This window comes from Danio rerio, chromosome 24, assembly GCF_052040795.2.
Source record: "Danio rerio strain M-AB ecotype USA chromosome 24, GRCz13ab, whole genome shotgun sequence".
NCBI classification, from domain to species: Eukaryota; Metazoa; Chordata; class Actinopteri; order Cypriniformes; family Danionidae; genus Danio; species Danio rerio.
Genome location: NC_141044.1, coordinates 6788893 through 6808110, shown reverse-complemented (window position 1 = coordinate 6808110; position 19218 = coordinate 6788893). Strand labels below are relative to the sequence as shown.

Here is a 19218-nt window from a genome sequence, read left to right as displayed (position 1 = left end):
ACTGCAGCAAATTATAAAAGCAACCCTGACGACCTATATCTCCAAACAATTCTTCTCCCACTTGTTTTGGCAACACAACGTGGTGTCTCTCTCTGCCTTCTGAACACTGTATCAGGTACAAACAGTCTTCGAAGCTATCATGCATATTAATAAAGTTGCACCGCATACACAATAGAGCGCGCTGATTGGTTTGAGCCAAGTCTTTCTTATGAATGAATGCAGCACACTCAGAGACGTCACGATGCAGTCTACATGCTGGAATACACGCTAAGATCTCATGGCCGTGACGCAGCTTCAAAAATTAGTTTTAAACCGGAAAAACAAATTTGCTCGCAATAACGCAAAAACAATAAATTTTCACTTTTTAGTGAAATATATGTGTCCTAATGGTGTTTTTAGCAGCGTGGGACACATATACGACTGTCAACAGCTCAGAGAAATGTGTTTTGGTGTTTCGTGACCTTTTAAACACAAATAATTTTGTCTTAAATGAGCATAGACAATATAAAAGTAATCGAATGCTTTCATTATAGATTTGCGTATGGCTCTCCATGCAATTAGGCTAATTAAGTAATGACTAAAAAAAATAAAATAAAAAAAAAAAACACTCAAATTCTTGATCACAGCCGGGCCCTTAGTTAGTTGCCAGAAAAATCGGCCGGGCTTGAGCTCAGGCAGAGAATCTAAACTCTACCCTAAATGTGCAATGAGCAAAAAAAAAAAGTGTTTCAGCAAGTGTTTTGGAAATTCCACCTATATATTTCCATTATTTAAAGCTATATACATTTTTAGACATTTGAATAGGCCAATAAAATCTTAAAAATGGTCAATAAGTAGGATTAAATGAAAAACAAGGTCATACCAGACTGCTAAATATCAAATAAGTGACATTAATATGTGCACGGAGGTGATTAGTGTTCATGTGCTCATCGAGAGAATTCCTAAATGACTTGTTTTTTACAATTAAGTTTAAATAAATGATCCAGAAAGGAAGCTTTAAAGCACGAACTTCAGACTTTTCCTGTAATGCGATGAGCTCTATTATATCAAAGAGCAAATCCTGTTTTTCATGATATGAGCCCTTTAAAGTGTGCGCTGCAGGTCATCCTATTAACACACAAACAGCAGTCTCTCTCCAGCTCTGTTCCCGCGCTGCGCTTCAGGACTCATCAAGAGTAAGAGTCTTACTCTGAAATAGACTTTAGTCGGTGCTATTAATCTTGTCTTTTCAGCCGTACACTTTCAGCCACTGTAATTACACCACAAATGAGTTCACCTGAAGCCTGCCTTCAATTAACCCACATCATACGTACTGCAGCAGACAATCACCTGTGCTCTATAGAGCCGCTAGTAAATTTAGATTGTGTGTTGGGTCTATAGTTGATATAGAGACGGCGTATCAGATTTCAGTGAACCGCCTGCCTATTCACAGCGGGTGAAAACTTACACTTCAGTACACTTTTAAAGGATCCTTAGAATGAATCTCTGGATACACCTAGTCATAGCTGAATAATAAGAGTTCAGTACATGGAATTAACAGCATTGATAGGGCATTCTCATGTAAATGATGTGTGTAAAATTATGGTGAAAAACAGACTAATCGGAGCTTAACTACTATGCATGTCTCAGGCTGCATTTGATTGGTCACAATGTTTCCTAGTGAGATTACGACAATGACTTTTGTCCTTATTTTAAAGTTTATCTAAGCATGTATTAAACATTCTGTACTATGTATGTGGGATTTTTATTTTGAAAACTGGAGAGGCAGAAAGGCAGCAGTTCTGTGAATCAGGCTGCCATCATTCCCACTGTATATATGCATGCTGAGTTATACAGAATAGTGTATATATGTATAGTTGAAACTAGAAGTTTGCATACACTGTAAAAAGGCACATAACCATTCAAAAAAAGCCAGATGTTATTGTGACTGAACTTTTTTTTTCTCTTTTATGTAAGTTAGGAATATCAAATTTGTTTCTGTTATGCTTAATAGCAGAATAATGAGAGAGATATTTTTTGAGAAATTGTTATAACTTTTCTTGAAAGTCAAGTTTACATACAATAAGATCATTATGCCTGTAAAAAAGCTCAGATGATGGTGTTAAGGTTTTGGAAGTTTCTGATTGGCTAATTGACAACATTTGAGTTAATTGGAGGCACAAATGTATAATAGTATTTAAGGAAAACCTCAAACACACGGATTCCTTGTGTGACAACATGGCAAAATCAACAAGCCAGAATCAAAAAAAAAAAAATCCAGATTACAATTTGCTAAATAACTCTGGGAAAAAGAATAACTTAGGTTTGGTGCTGCTGCTTGTCCACTTCACAGCATAGATGGCATCATGAAGAAAGAACATTATGTAGAATACTGATGCAACATCTCAAGACATCAGCCAGGAAATTAAAATTTGGCCACAAATGGGTCTTCCAAACAGACCCTGACTCTAAGCATACTGCCAAATTAGTTCATGTACTTCAAGGACAACAGAGTGAATGTTTTGAAGTGGCCATCACAAAGCCCTGAAGTCAATCCTATAGAAAATTTGTGGGCAGAGTAGAAAAAGCTTGCGAGCAAGACCAATTATGTCAGGAGGAATGGGCCAGAATTCCTTCAAACTATTGTGAGAAGCTTGTGGAAGGATACCCAAAACATTTTACCAAAGTTTTAGGTTTTAAGCAAAGATAAAAAATAAAATAAATAAATAAAAATACCAAGGAAATGTAGATAAACTTTTGACTGTCTAGAAATTAATCAAAAATTCTCAAAAAATAAAAAATAAAAATTCTCATTATTCTGGCATTTAGGTTGGGTAATCCTAATGGACCTGAAGTAGTAAACGTTTAATATGATTTATCATCAGACATTTTTTTTAAATGGTTATGTTCCTGATTTTAAGAGTGTACATGTATGTAAAATTCTAGTTTTAACTGTAAGTGTCAATAGTAGAGTTAAATCAAGTGGCTTGCCTAATTTTTACACATTAAAATGGAAAAAGTGCTCTTCTTTACAACATGACAAAAGTTTTAAATGTGACCAAAATTTGCTTAAAAAAAGTTTTAATTTAACTTATTTTGACTTAAATATGAAAACTCTTTCCTGTCACTCAATTAAAAAAAAAAAGTTATTGCAACTTATTTCTTAAAATTGTGAGATGTAAATCTGAAACTGAAAATAAATTCTGAGAAGTTGTAATTCCAAGTTAGAAAGTCATAATTCTAAAAAATAAACTCACAATTGCATGAATTTCTGGCTTTATTTTTTTCAAAATGTGACTTAAAAATTGCAATTTCAAATTCACATCTAACAATTCTGAGGAACAAAAAGTCAGAATTAAGAGTTTGTATCACGCAATTCTGAGATAAAAAGGTTACTATAATCTTTCTTTTTATTCAGTGGTGAGAATGGGATTCTATACTTAAATGCTATAAGATAAATAGTCATAAAAGTGTGGTATCTTTAAGTAGACATGTGTAACATTTCATTTGAAGGTGAAATATCCAAATGTCTTTCTGTTTCAATAATTTTCCCATCTATTTGTTGGCAAACTAGCGATTCTCTGACCATCCTAAAGGACCAGACCTTCCTTGGATGCTGCTTTTGTTTCTAATCTTAATTACAATCACTTGTTGACATCACCTGTTTCAAATCACGTCATTATCATTACCACAATTTACCAGATTACCAGCCCTAAATTGCTCTTATTCCAACTTTTCTTGGAATGTGTTGCAGGTCTGAATGTGAGGAAATGATGTATATTTACTAATGAAGTTGACCAGACACAACGTGACATATTTTGTGTTCATATTGTCTACAGTAAAAAGAATAAAAAATACAAGTCAAAGTACATGTAGAAATCACTACTTTTTTTATTTGCGATTTCCATACCGTCTCAACCTTTTCTGATTTAGGGTTGTATATAATATGCATGTATACATATTATACATTTTAAGTAGGCCTAAATTTCACACACTTTTTCACAATGGTAGACAGCATTTTTATTTTTGGACCGGAGATACGCAATCTGATTCAACTGACTGAAAATGCATTAAAATGTGGCCAGTGTGCTTTGGACAACATGTCAGAATATGGCAATAATTGCCAGATATGTTTTCTAGATAGAAAGCTTACTAGAATTTGAGACAGTCAGTATGTTCCAGCACAAATATAATCCTCCTTTTTTTCCTTCTTATTTTTTTTTTAAGAAACCTCAGTGGTTTATCTTTGTTTCTGTCTATTTCAGAGATGGGACACCAGGCAGTCAGTCGGTCTCAGAGCAGTTTCACATCGACTGGGCATCAGTGCTGGTCAGCAGTTTTGGGGTGGTTGCAGTGCGCTTTGATGGACGTGGAAGTGGCTTCCAGGGAACTAACTTGCTTCATAAGGTGCAGCGCAGGCTGGGGATGTTCGAGGAGAAAGACCAGCTGGATGTCCTCAGGTATTTGATCAGCCATCTGCACACCCAGCACTAGGAAAATCCATCAGTGCCAACACACAGCTGCACAAACGTGCTTAACTGCATGGCAGATCTACAGCCGTTTTAAAACCATACCAATTAAAACTCAAGGATATGATTGACGCTGACGTGACTGTTTAACGCTGTGTCTTTGTGTCAGTATTATGATGCAGGAGCCGTATATTGACAAGACCAGAATTGGAGCTTTTGGACAGGTAATTACATGCTTAATTTCTCTTACAATAGGTCATACATAATACACAACGTTCAGGAGTGAAAGGTGTATTCAAATACGAGAGTGTTTTCTTGTTTTTGGTGACCAAATACTTATCTTTAGCAGTTTCAATCTGCCTAAAATGACTCCATTTTATTCAGCAAACAGGATAGTTCACACAAAATAAAAATTCTGTTATTAATTACTCACCCTCATGTCGTTCCAGTCCCCAGAGACCTTCGTTCATCTTCAGAATACAAATTAAATCTGAGAGCTCTCTGGCCATCCAAAAACTGCAACGGTGTTGAGACGTCCAAAGTGTCATAAATGACTTTGCTGTCCAATGCAGAATCCTTACTAAAATGGAAATGTTGACTGGTTTGCAGCTGATTTAAAGTTATATACGTACACAGACAGCAATGCGTCCACCTTCCACACAAATAGCTGGTCTCGTGTAGACTTACAGTCAGTTATACTTTATATTTTCAATTGCCAGAGCCCACCACATATATGTTCATTTTTAAAGTATTTCTTTGTGTAGAAAATTCCTCTTAAGAAAAATCACAAATGACTGGATGAATATTCTTTAACAATGTACTGAATGTCAAACATGACCAGATTTTAAAATGGTAAAAACAAAATTTCTCAACTTGAAGGTTTGGTGGTTTATACCCGGTTCTGTTGTTTTATCTCTAATTGATAAAAGTGAACATTGAACATTAAATGTGAACAAATATATATGTATATATATTTATTTATACAGTTGAAGTCAGAATTATTAGCCCCCTTTGAGATTATTTTCTTTTTTAAATATTTCACAAATGATGTTTACCAGAGCCAGGAAATTTTCTCAGTATGTCTAATAATATATATATATTTTTTTTTTCGGGAGAAAGTCTTATTTGTTTTATTTTGACTAGAATAAAAGCATTTTTTATTTATTAAAATACAATTTTAAGGACAAAATTATTAGCCCTTTTAAGCTGTATTTTTTTTCAATAGTCTACAGAACAAACCATCGTTATGTTATGTACATCGTTAGGTATACGTAATACCTAATTATCAGGGCCAGATGGAATCTTTTTTGGTAAAAATCTGCAGATTTCTGCGGAATTATTTTGGGAGTATTCAGCGGAGTATCATAACTAAAACCTTAATATATTAAAAATAAAAAGTAATAAATTACTGAAAACTGAATAAATTTAGATTTATACATTTACTCAAGTAAATAAACAGAATTAATGATGGGCTAAAAATCTGCGGAATTTTGCGGAAAATCTGCACGCGCAGATTCCATGTGTGCCGACTAATTACCCTAACCTGCTTAGTTAACCTAATTAACCTAGTTAAGCCTTTAAATGTCACTTTAAGCTGTATAGAAGTGTCTTGAAAAATATCTAGTCAAATATTATTTACTGTCATCATGACAAAGATAAAATAAATCAGTTATTAGCGATGAGATATTAAAACTATTATGCTTAGAAATGTGTTGAAAAAAATCTTCTCTCCGTTAAACAGAAACTGGAGGAAAAAATAAACATGGGGCTAATTTAATTTAGTAATTTGTATTATTTATTCTTCTTTTGCAACTTTGTATGGTTTCACTATTGATCTTGGTTGAAATAATATGTTATTACATATCAATATGCGTATTAAATTAAATAATGCATATAAAGACATTGCTTGCCATACACTGTAAAAAATGTAATGACAAAAAGTCAAGAAAACATATAATGTTATGTTGCTTTAGCTCAGAGGTGGCCAACCCTGTTCCTGGAGATCTACCTTCCGGCAGATTTCAGTTGCTACCCATATCAAACACACCTGAACCAATTAATTAGGACCTGAACACCACTTGATAATTACAGGCAGGTGTGTTTGATATGGGTTGCAACTGAAATCTGCAGGAAGGTAGATCTCCAGGAACAGGGTTGGCCACCCCTGCTTTAGCTTATTTTAATAAATTAATCAGGTTTCAACTAAATATTTTAGATTATACAAAGTTTAACTTAATATTTTAATCAGTTTAGTTTGATTGATGTAAGTCGAGGTGACTAGAAAAGTTCATTAGACTCAACTAAAAAAAGATGAAGTCAGCAAGATGTTTTCACAGTGTAGATTAGCTCATGTAGATTAGTTCACAGCTCATGAATGTGTCACAAACCCCACTTTGAGGCTTTTTAAAATTTTGTTAAAAGGCACAATCTGCCTCTGCCGCCCTTCATTTAGAACAGCCTTCACACTTAAAATGATTCATACTTAAAATGATCCATAAATAGACCGTTTGCTAGGTTTTGGAGTGAGAGTTCACTTAAAACTGACTTTAACATGTCACAAAAACCTCTTCTAGAGAAGAAGAGCAGAACAAATTGGTTTCACGCAGTGCAAAGGACTTAATTGAGACCATCTACATTTCTGGCTACACGTTCGTTTTTGCCCATGCCCATTACTTTCCTCAGAAGATTGTCGCTTTTCAGAGGATTAATTAATGCATGCTCAAAGACTGAATTTCCGGCTCACTTTAATGAGCACGGGCCGTATCGGAAACTTCTGTGACTTGTAATGAGACTTGTGCCGTCTCAGAGGTCTTGAGTTGAGTGTTTGTGTTTCAGGTGTATGGAGGTTACATAACCAGCCTTCTGCTCAGCTCTGAAGACTCTATGCTCAAGTGTGCTGCAGTGCTCTCACCCATCACAGACTTTGCACTATATGGTAGGATATGTGTGTGTGTATGTTTATGTGTCTTAAGACAGAAGATGTCCAATCCTGCTCCCAGAAGACTACATTCCTGCAGAGTTTAGCTTCACACACCTGCCTGAAAGCCTCTAATGATCCCGATGAGCTTGATTAGCTGCTTCAGGTGTTTAATATAGGGATGGAGCTTTAAGGCGAGCGGACATAAAGCGAATACTGATTAACAGAAGATCGTAGAGAGGGAAAAATAAGTATTGAACACGATACCATTTTACTTTGAAAATATATTTCTAAAGGAGCTGTTTTCACTTGAAGTTTTCAAAGTAATCAGTACCTACAACGAAAACAAAACTGATTAGTTTACACTTTTAACAGCAATTAGTAATGCACATTTATCAAGGGTAAATGAGCAACATTGTTATAAAACTAGTCTTATGGATTTTACATTATGTTGTTTCAAAACTGTGTATGGTCGATGGCCTTTTAAATATTCTGGGGCATCGCTATAGAATAAACTGCCTATGGATATTAACAAATATGGTTAGTTTTAGTTTAAAATCTGAAAGCTTGTGCTGTGTTTTCACCAGACACTATTCACATGTAAATAAATTTGCTGGCTTCATTCGCTCGTGAAGTTCACTTCAAAGATCCTCGTTATGGGCAGGGCTTCTGTCTGCCCGGTGACACTTTTTACACTGCTACATGGCTAACATGGATTTTATTGAGATAGTAGCTGTGCTTTATGGGTTTTAGGAAGGCTGATAAACAGCATATATCAATTCGGCGCCATGTCTGAGTTCAATAGATTCTCTCAGAGGTGCACCCAGATCTGTGAGTTCATCAGCTTCTCCAGAAAATATAGCTGGATGATGGAAGCTTTCAGCTGTGCTTCAGACTGGGCCGAGCCCAGTTTGATGAGCTGTTGCCCTGTGTCGGCAGGAGGATTTCCCCTCAGGACACCAACTGCAGGTGCTACGTCATAATCCTGCCCCTACAAAAGCAAACTCCTGATTGGTTAACGTGACGCGAATGTCGACTAAAGTTCAAATCTTCCAACTCAAGTGATTCATGTAATTTGTGTCAAACGTGCAAAACGCTCAATTTGTGCCTGCTTCATTTGCACAAATCACATCATTTGCGCCACCTCATTCGCACAAATCGTGCCGCCGCATGTCTATTCACACCTTTACATTAAAGTAACATGTAAATAACTTGCGCTTGGCGCTTCATCTGTGTCTGGTGTGAACACACCATTAGGCAAAATAGTATGTTGAGGGATTTTACGGTGTGTTTTAATGGTTATTTGTGAATGTATTTGTATTTTTATAATTTAGTGTCTGTTATATAACAGTATAAACTATACCAGGGGTCACCAACACTACCAGGTAGCCCGCGAGGATCACATGTGTTGCCCGCAGGCCTGTTCTAAAAATAGCTCACCATAGCGCCACTTACCAGTAAGCTTCATCCAATATAGAAGTAATCATTTAAAAATGTAAATATTTGCAGAGATATATAAAAATAAAGTGTTGCACATTGATACATTAAATACAGGGTATTTCCTACCCTGTTAAACCATTGTTGATAACTTTTGTGAGAATCATTAACATGATCAGTGTGTTCACATGGATGAATATCATTAATTATTACCAAAAACATAAAGTATAATTAAAAGTAAATTGAGAAAATTTGTTATTTGAGAAGTGTTTATCAAACTGGTAGCCCTCCACATTAATCGGTACACAAGAAGTAGCTCTCAGTTTCATAAAGGTTGGTGACCCCTGATCTATACTTTATATCAAGGACCACGATGGAAAAACATTTTTGTGTATTATCATTGACAAATTAAGTGTGAAAGAAAGAAAGAAAGAAAGAAAGAAAGAAAGAAAGAAAGAAAGAAAGAAAGAAAGAAAGAAAGAAAGAGAAAGAAAGTTTAGAAATTAAGTTGTGTAATAAAATAAGTTGACACTTTAAAAAAAGTATTGAACACATGAAGAAAGGGAGGTGTGACAAGGCAGTGAAAGCCCAGACAGCAGCTGAAATCTCTCAGTTACTCAGTAGTTATTCAGCAACCCTCTACCCGTTTTCAGTCTAAATTAATATCAGCTGCTGACACTATTATCTACATTATCAGGATGATGAACATGAAACCAGAGTGGACATTTCATAAAGACAATGAACCAAAATAAGAAGATAGACAAGACTCGCAGAACTGTTATGCTTTTTAGACTAGTATAGGGTAAAAATCACACCTGAAGCAACAAATGTGACTGCTTTCTCCATATAAGCTGCATGCCATTACTGAAAAAGGGGGAAGGGGTATTGTTGACAAGTGGAACACAAACCCAAACTCTGCTAGAAGATGGCCCTCTGGGAGCAAATTAGACGGCTTATTTTTCACATATGGGGCTGTATGGACACATACAACAAATTCAGAAATAACCAGATGGAGCATAAGAGAATGGAATGGATCTAACTTCTTATATTCTGCAATGAAAAGCAGTTTAAGGCTGTGCATTTATTAACATCCAGTGGGGTTCTGAAATGAGGCAAAGTATTTTTTAAAAAAAAAGTGAATTCATCACCTCAGTCCCCTAGCAGGGGTTTAGCAGGATTATTCGAGAGTCATTACAAGGCGGCTGGTTAAAGTTGTTTTTTTTTTTTTTTGCAATAGTTTTCCAGACGGTTTATTTGCTTTACATTCATTTGGCACACATGGTCAAACCACAGTTTTACATATAATCAAAGCTCAAAGAAGTTGAAAGCTGTTTTCACTGCTTAGGTCAAATAAATACATTTTATTTGACATAAAACAACTACAGCAACTTTTTGTTACATTAACAATGTTATTATTGTTTTATTTATTATAATATGCCCTTCACATTTCATCCTGATTTTTACATTTATGCCAAAATAAAACTTAACTTAAACTTAAGAATCCATTTTTTAAAAACTACAGACTTGGGCTGCACAATATCATTTCAGCATTAATATCACAATGTGCGCATCCGCAGTAGTCACAGTGAAAGATATGCCTGAATTGTGTCTGAACGTGATTTGTAGAGTCACTGCTGAGTTTAACCATGATAGAGTAAAGGTTTATCAGTTGCATGTGTTTTTAAGGCCTGTGACTGAGCATTTGGATACAAATTGACGATGTTTGAATGTGTCAAAAAGGTTTATTGTAAAGTATTTAATTATTCATACAGAATTTACAGGATTTATGCCAAAAAATTACTTAGTTAAATTTTTGTTTTGCTTCTACACAGAAAAAGAAAATGACGTCTGCAAAAATGTTGCAAATAATTTATATGGGTTGAATTTAAACAAACAAATTATAAATAAATTGTTTAAAATCTCTTAACATAATACTTTTTAGTAAATCAATCACTGTAAAAAAGCCTGTGTTCCACTCAATTCCTTCATGGTGTCCCAACACAAATTAATTAAGTTAACGTAAATTGTCTTTTACAAACTGAAGTGGATTGAACATAAAACTATTAAGTTGTCACCACAAAAAAACTCAAGAATTGTGTTTAATCCGCTTATTCTAAATAAGTAGATTGGACAAGCAGCAAAAATCCTTTTTAGAGTGAAGGTATCATCTTTAAATCATTTAAATCATTAAATTATTTTTGGCAGTGTAGTCCAAATATCTACATTTCAAAGTAAAAGCAAGATTATTTTACTTACCCCACTTGCAAATCATTTTGCTTGTTCTAGAGAAAAACTTTACATTTTTAATTACTTCTTCTGAAGCTCAAAACAAAACAGTATTTTTACTCGATCTAAGAATATATTTGGACATATAATTCCATTTCTGCACCTGAATATTGTTAGGTCCTTAGCCCTTCCCCTGAACCCTACCCCTCATTTTGTGAGTTCAGTTTTGTGTTAAGGGGTGAGGGTGTCCCAGTTCTCTTTAGCTTGAAGGCGTAGGACTTAGGGGATAGCCCTTGAGTCTGAGATTTTTCAGGACCACACTATTGCAAGATGTAAACTGTCATAAATTAAGTGATTAAAACCAGATAATTGCCAGATATTAAATGTTTCTAACAACTTACCTCATGCTTTTTCTTAAACTGAAATTCATGTTTGGTGCATGGTACAGTAAAGCCTACCTTTTATGAATTTACCAGCCATCTTAATCATTTTGACATCAACGAGTGATATCAGGAAAAATATGAGATGGTAATATCAGTCAGTTTTCTTAAACTGATAAACAGCTCTTGTTAATACTTTAGCATAGATTCGTATTTCATACAAAACGCACATTTACAGGTAAAATGACATCCCACCCTACTCATAATGCTCTCTTCATATAGCTGTGGCTATTACATAACTATCAAACACTGTGATATAGCCTGGTTTGTTGGATCTTATTGCTTTGTCACTGCAGTCGATCTGCTCCAGAGTTCATTTCAATCAAGCCGAGACCACCTCATTCGGGCGATCTTAAGCTGATTGTTTTGGTGCTGATCAGAAGGCGATTGGTGGATTCACATATGCCAATCAAACCGCGCTAACAAGGGAAGTGCACCAGATTTCGAAACACACATCTAGGTGTGAATGCACCCTTAGGGTGCTTTCACACCTACACTTTTGTTTCAGAACGTGTCTCGTTTGCCCAGTTAGCGCGGTTCGTTTGGCATATGTGAACAGGGCAATTGCACTCTGTTCCGCGCCAAAGTAATCGCTCCGAGATTGCTTGAATGAGGTGGTCTCGGCTCAAACCCTGGAGCGGTTCGATTGCAGTGAGAAAGCGATCTGATCCGAGCGCGGTTATATCACAGTGTTTTATGGATATGTAATAGGCTTATGGCTATATGAAGAGAGAATTATGAGTATGGAAGTTTCGCGAGTCTCCGGATGCCCGCAAACGAGTGATGATCTCCCGGTAATCTTGCTTCTCCCTCCCGGTCCTCAAATAGGCATCGTCGAGCACCCTTCTCACCCCTCCCCACCGCGTCTCTCCTCAGACACGTCGCGCGCGCACCCTGTCAATCACCACCAAACTACCACCTCTCCTGAGAGCTGAGCGGGACGCTGCAAAATAAACCCTGACACTCTGACCAATGTAAGGAGAGTTTACTCGCACGTAACTTGTTTTAGCTCTTTTGGTCCGATTAGAAACTTTGCAGTGTGAAAGCGAACCGCTCTAAGAGCAAAGAGCAACAATTGTAATCTCTGTTTCGGAACAACTGAATCGATTCACAGGTGTGAAAGCACCCTTAGACTATAAAGCAGACCAGCCTTTTTTTTAAAAGATACATTTTAGTCAATTACTTTCCAAGAATGAAATCAGAAATGTTAAACATGTTGTTCCAACCCCCCAGCTCTGTTTGTAAAACTGCCATTGATGCTCAGTGATGACACACAACTTCTATTGTAACTTGATGTAATGTAGCACACTGAACTGAAAAAAAAATATATAGAGAGATCAAACACATCAGGACCAACGTTTTTAAACATTTTATAAAGAATGCATCCTGTGTGTTCAATTTATTTCTGTATAGCTTTCTGTCAGTGGATCCATCAGTATTCTGAGAGCAGGACCTGATGGAGGATCGAGACACTCAAAGAACTCTAAAAGAACAGCGGGATGAAAAATGAAGCGCATGTGTGTTCATCATAAACAATACTTCACATCTCACAGCGGCAACAACACAGAAATCTGCCCATAAGTCACCCTTAGCATCAGCCTGTATTGTGAAATGGCCACGCGGTGATTTCTATCAAAGGAAATGCTCGGAAATGAACCCTGCTTGTGACAAATGTGACTGTTGACTTATTCCCGTTCTTATTTCCTGCTTTGCAGCCTCAGCTTTCTCCGAGAGATATCTGGGCCCTCCCAAGCCAGACCGGAGAGCATACGAGGTACTTCTTCTTCACTTATAATCTGTGTTTTAGATTCGCAGTTACCGACAGTGTGCTTTTTAATGTTTCCACAGATGGCCAACCTTGCATACAGAGCATCCCAGTTCATTGATAAGAAGTTTTTAATCATTCATCCGACAGCAGATGGTACGTTCCCTTTGCGAAGGAAAGACAGGGTTTGTAAAACAAAGAATGCCGGCGCCAACTGATACATATTTCATTTACCTTTTAGAAAAAGTTCATTTTCAGCACACGGCCAAATTCATCTCCAGGCTAATCAGCGAGAGAGCCAATTATTCTTTGCAGGTAAGAGTTTTTGCACAACTTTTTCCTCTTTTCTTAGATTCTAAGTTAAGTTCTGAGTTGTGATGGGACGTAATCAGGGCTTTACATTAACACCCGCCAAATGCGGGTAGATTTCAGCTTTGGCGGGTTAGACAGCCGCTCACACTAGCCACTTTGGCAGGTTGGAAATAATTTTTACATTGTAGTTTTCTTAAAGCAGGGTTCGACAGTAAGGATGGCCCAATATACTTGCAATTGTGATCTTAGAATCGAGAAACACCACAACTGAAAACAATAACTGTGTTCACGTAAGACAAAGCAGGTGAATACCGTATAAGAGGATTATTACTCGCGCTCCTGTTTACTTGCGCTTTTTTTCTGTTCACTTGCGATCGGTTCTATTTGAAAAAGACTAGACAAAAAACTATGCTCGTGTACCCACAGTCCTGCTGCTTTTAATAGCTCAAGAATGAAATATATATATATTTGTAAGCAACAGCAGCAATCACTGCTTTTGTTTTAATTATTCTCAGGCACGTGATCATCCTTTCATTATCACTTGTGGTATATTTTTACCTGCTTTCTTTTGCTTACAGTTATTTTTGTTAATATAGTTTAATTATCATCCTTTACAATAACATTTCTTTAATATGAGATTAACCAACCATTTGTGTGTAGTAACTGCTGATCTGGGACAACACAACATCTAAATCAAGTCATTTTAGCATGTCAAAGTCACATTTATTTATATAAAATATATTTTCCAAACAACAAAATTGTGGCTAGTGAAAATGGCAAGTGGCTATGTTGGAAATTTACTAGCCACAGTGGCTGGTGACCAAAAAAGTTAATGTAAAGCCCTGGACGTAATGTTTTATATTTTAAAGGGGTGGTCCACTATGAAATCATATTTTAAACTTTATGTGTATTGTAGCTGTGTGAACATTAACAACATCTTTGAATTTAATACGCTCAAAGTTTAATGCTAAGGGAGACATTGGCTTTTACAGAGTTAGCTTAGCAAAGCCTACAGCAAACAAAGTTTGGGGACTACAAAACTTGAATGCATTTACTATGCGCCTACACCCCGCTCAGCAAGCCAGAGGTGCTGTAATGTAGCAGAGAGGGCTAAAATGCTGTCCAAATTCTGCTATTTGGGCTTCCAAAGGACACGACACAGAGAGAAGTCACTCTCAAACACTCTCAAACCTTCGTAAACAGGTAAGTGAAGTGTTATAGAATGAAACCAAAGAGCAAAACCATTTGATCTTCATTTATGTATTCCGTAATGGCGCCCTTCAGTCGTGCAACTTCCAAAAAGTTGAGAAATTTTTTCGTGCGATGGTTAGCAACTTCCTCTGGCTTTTGGGTGCTACCGCAGGTGCCTTTGACGGGTGCAAAACTTTTCCTGCAGAACTTTTCATCGACATTGTTTGAAGAAAACTAGCAAACATACAATACAGCACTTCAGAGTCACACTGCTAGCGATTGAAGATTTATCTAAATTTGGCAAGCCGAACCAGTTCTGTACTGTACAGGAGACACGCCACAGGGATTAATTGACAATGGACTACAGCCAGTCAGGATGCAGAACAAAATAAAAAAAACAAGCAAGTCAAATTGTACGGAAAAAATCAGCGAAACTGCGAGGCAGTGAAAAGTGAAGTGCGTTATAGCGAGGGACAACTGCATCGTCTTGTATCGTATTCAAATAGGATTATTGGTGGCCTTGTAAACATACTCACTGTTGCTCACGGTAGGTCTGTCTTTACGTTTTAATAAGTTATTATCTAAAAATAGATATCCATTTTAGCCAAACTTTGTGGTTTGAGTTGACTATTGCACTCTATTAGGGGATTTCTCTCTAGGATTGTGGATATTATAGTTCTTCCCTTTTTTAACTTCACAAAGAATCTAAAAACACACTTGTGGTTTGTTAAAATTCATAAATCATCATATGATGTCTTATGGCAGGGTTGTTATGACAGGATTACACAGTATTGTAGAAAATCTCTGTCCCATGAATGTTTTTTTTTTCTTTTAAACCTCTGGAAGCCGACTGCACACCCTGTATCCAAATGTATCTGACCATACACCAGTGTTGGCCAAAGGTGTGTGGAGTGACTGGATACTGAGCTCCTGTGTTCATCCAGCAGGGCTGCCAGCTGAGGGATTAGATACACTCAATGCATGCAGCTCATTTAAACAGATTATACAGGCCACTCTCATGAGCCACATGCTAACATGCTGAATAATCCCATTATATTCCCACAGTAGGAGATTTGCTCGCTGCTTTCAGCTCCTTAACAGATTTGCTATTAATTGCTGGCTGGCGAATGAGTGTGGAATTCATTAGGGCAGATATTGATCGGGACGTGTGTGATCGTCAGTGTGTCAAGCTGTTCTTTTCCATTCATGAGCTTTTGTTAAGGTTCTGAGACGCCACACATGTACAGTAAAGTTTATAGCATTGCAGGAGAAGCTTCTGGATGTTTTCACACATGTATTGATTGCAGTAGAGTCAGGCTGCAGATTTGCACTTGCACTTTTAGGCTTGCACAGTTCAGTCTCGCATCCTCTTCTTGTAAGTTCAGACTTCGCAAGTTTGATCAAGGCTGCAGTCTCCCCCTTCTCAGTTTGATATGGAAAACATACCGAGGACACGCGTAAATCTTCAAAGGGAACAGTGTACGTTACTTTATAACTTCATTCACATCACCCTGGCTACGTTGTTTCACTTTCTCAACAATAAAATGTAAACATGATTCAAGGAACTGCCTATTTTCATTGTAATATTAGCAACTTAACAGACAGCAGAAATGTTGAGGCGTCATGCTGTATAATATGAGCGTCATCTTCACTGTGTGGATATTTATAACAAAACGGAGCCGATAACAACTGTCTCCTTTCAATTTCAGTGAAAATACAAAACATACCCTCTCTTTTGCTGAATATCAGTTTTAATAATCGATAATGGCCATTATAAAAGTATAACATACTATAAGTTTATACATTGTAGGAAATAAAGGCAAGCGATCAGTCAATGTACCTGGATTAATTATTAACTTCTCTTTGCGCTTAAACAAAGCACGTTACCTGTAAACAAGTAATATATTCCAATGACCAAAGTCAGGGAATAGGCCTATGTCGTTAGATAAAGAAAACAAGATGAATGAAATATCACGTTTAGCAAATATAGCGAGATTAGATCCAGCGGGAGATGCTTGATGCGCAGTCCGACTAGCAGAGCTCTCATCTGGGTAGAAATGCTGTGGCGCTTGCCCGAGAGTGTGTGTGTGGTCACGCGATGTGCGTTTTCAGCGTATTGGTGTGGACGGAGAGCAGTTCAGAAGCGCTGGGTGAAACGCGGGTGTGGACGCGGATCGTTTTCATTCTAAAACGCCATTTTAAAACTAAAACGCACTAGTGTAAACGGGGCCTTAGGCACCAACCCTTCCTCCGCAAGTGACGTCATTTACCATCGACATGTGTCCGCTTGCATGATAGTCCTTCAGTAATTTAACTTAAGGGATTTAATTAAGAGCATTGCAACAAACGTGTTATCTGTCACCGTTACCTAAGTGCCTATTTTATAAGCGTTTTTTCACGTAGTTTCTGGCAACATATGGCGACGGGCGCTGCAGTTGCTATAGTTACATAAACAGATCGTAACGAACCACGAATGCTTGCATTACAGCAGCTCTGCAGTACTCATCGGCTGTTTCTCAATACTAAGTACACAAAGTTCAGACTTGCGTCCTTGGAAGTTCAGACTTGGAAGAACAAACTACCGTGCATGCAAGGACACAAGTCGGGTACTTCTTCAAATGGAACGGCAGTGTACCTTATAACGTCACTTAACTCACCATGGATTCATCGATTTCATTTTACATTAAAAATAAAATGATTTAATTATATAAAGCACCGCTTCATAATTAATATTATATTAATATTATAAATCTATATTTTTGATTTAAGAATGTGTAAGCAAATCACTATGAATTTGAAGTGAAATGGGTTACTTTATACTCGTGTCTTTTATAATCAGATTTAATAAACTACAATGAACCGCCACCTTATCCAGCAAGTTTTTATGCAGCGGATGCCCTTCCAGCCGCAACCCATCTCTGGGAAACATCCACACACACATTCACACACACACTACGGACAATTTAGCCCACCCAATTCACCTGTACTGCATGTCTTTGGACTGTGGGGGAAATCGGAGCACCCGGAGGAAACCCACGCGAACGCATGGAGAACATGCAAACTCCACACAGAAACGCCAACTGAGCCGAGGCTCGACCCAGCGACCTTCTTGCTGTGAGGCGACAGCACTACCTACTGCGCCACTGCTTCACCCAAAACAATGACCTTTATTCAATGCACATACTGGAAATTATTCGGCAAAAGTCTTTCCATTGCAGTTTACGTGCATCTTTTCTCATCAAATAAAAAGTGTATCCTACTTAGTTATGCGCATGTTTTTTATGCACATTTTCAAAATGTATGCACATCAAACGTTTTTTTTTTTTATAAAATAGGTGGATAGAAATGTAGCTAATGCTCCCAACACAGCCAAAGAAACGATCAGTCGGTTTCAGAAAAGAAAATGAAGCTGCTAGAATGGCCCAGGCAATCACCTGATCTGAATCCAATAGAAAATAAGAAGTAAAGATCAGAGATCATAGACGAGACCTGTAGATAAGATTTTTAGATCTAAAAACAGATCTAAAAATCACACCTGAGCATCAAATGTGACCGCTTTCTCCATGCAATAGACAAAGTAGAAAAGTGCTCATGTTTTTACATTAAAAAATGCACTGGCCATCTATATTAAAAGCACTGAAAGGTGAAGTGAATGCAGTGTCAAAAGGCACTTTTTAAGAGCTTAAATATAGTAGCCACCAGTTAAATGGTAAGCAGCGAATAAATGAATTTAACAAGGGCCAAATATTTATGGCTCAGATCACAGCATCTACAACACAGTCACAGCCACACAAGGCTTAATGATGCACATAATCACACCTTTACTGTTGCTCAAATTGAATAAAAGAAAATTCTGCCACAGAGCAAAAATTGTTCTGTAATGGTGTGAGAAATGACAAAGGGTCCAAGGTGTTGCTGTGACCTCCGAATTCCCCAAATTATGGAATGTGCTGGACCGAGGAAAATATGTGAAGTATTTAAAAAGGGATCTGCTAATGGTGTTTGGCACCAGGCACCAAATTAAAGGTTCAGAAGCCTCATGGACTCCATGCCTCAACACATCAGTAATGTTTGGCAGCACAAAGGGGAATGCTGCATAATATTAGGCAGATTGCATTAATGTTGATGCAACAAAAGTACTTAAGTACTGAATGGGATTTGCATCACTATAAAGGCAGCAATTGGATTTGTGTTAGCAATGGAATAATGGCCATATATAATTATCTCTGTCCTCACCTGAACAGAGAAACCATAATGTGATTGTTTATGTCTACATATTTTACATACTTTCTGCATTTATCTTAAAGAAGAGGTCAAATTTAAATTGTCTCTAATGGTAATGGTACTCTAATGGTATCTATCTATCTATCTATCTATCTATCTATCTATCTATCTATCTATCTATCTATCTATCTATCTATCTATCTATCTATCTATCTATCTATCTATCTATCTATCTATCTATCTATCTATCTATCTATC

General features: G+C 37.0%; 1 protein-coding gene across 5 annotated transcripts in view; it reads left to right on the top strand.

The window, feature by feature from the left end:
- dpp6a (dipeptidyl-peptidase 6a) overlaps nucleotides 1-19218 on the top strand; it is a 480122-nt gene that overhangs the window by 452583 nt on the left and 8321 nt on the right. For all 5 annotated transcript variants that reach the window (XM_087309078.1, XM_087309080.1, XM_087309079.1 and 2 more), the window contains 6 exons: nucleotides 4245-4439; nucleotides 4618-4672; nucleotides 7284-7383; nucleotides 13184-13242; nucleotides 13317-13389; nucleotides 13475-13548. In XM_087309078.1, the coding sequence (XP_087165204.1) occupies nucleotides 4245-4439; nucleotides 4618-4672; nucleotides 7284-7383; nucleotides 13184-13242; nucleotides 13317-13389; nucleotides 13475-13548 (556 nt within the window). The remainder of the gene's footprint in view (nucleotides 1-4244; nucleotides 4440-4617; nucleotides 4673-7283; nucleotides 7384-13183; nucleotides 13243-13316; nucleotides 13390-13474; nucleotides 13549-19218) is intronic.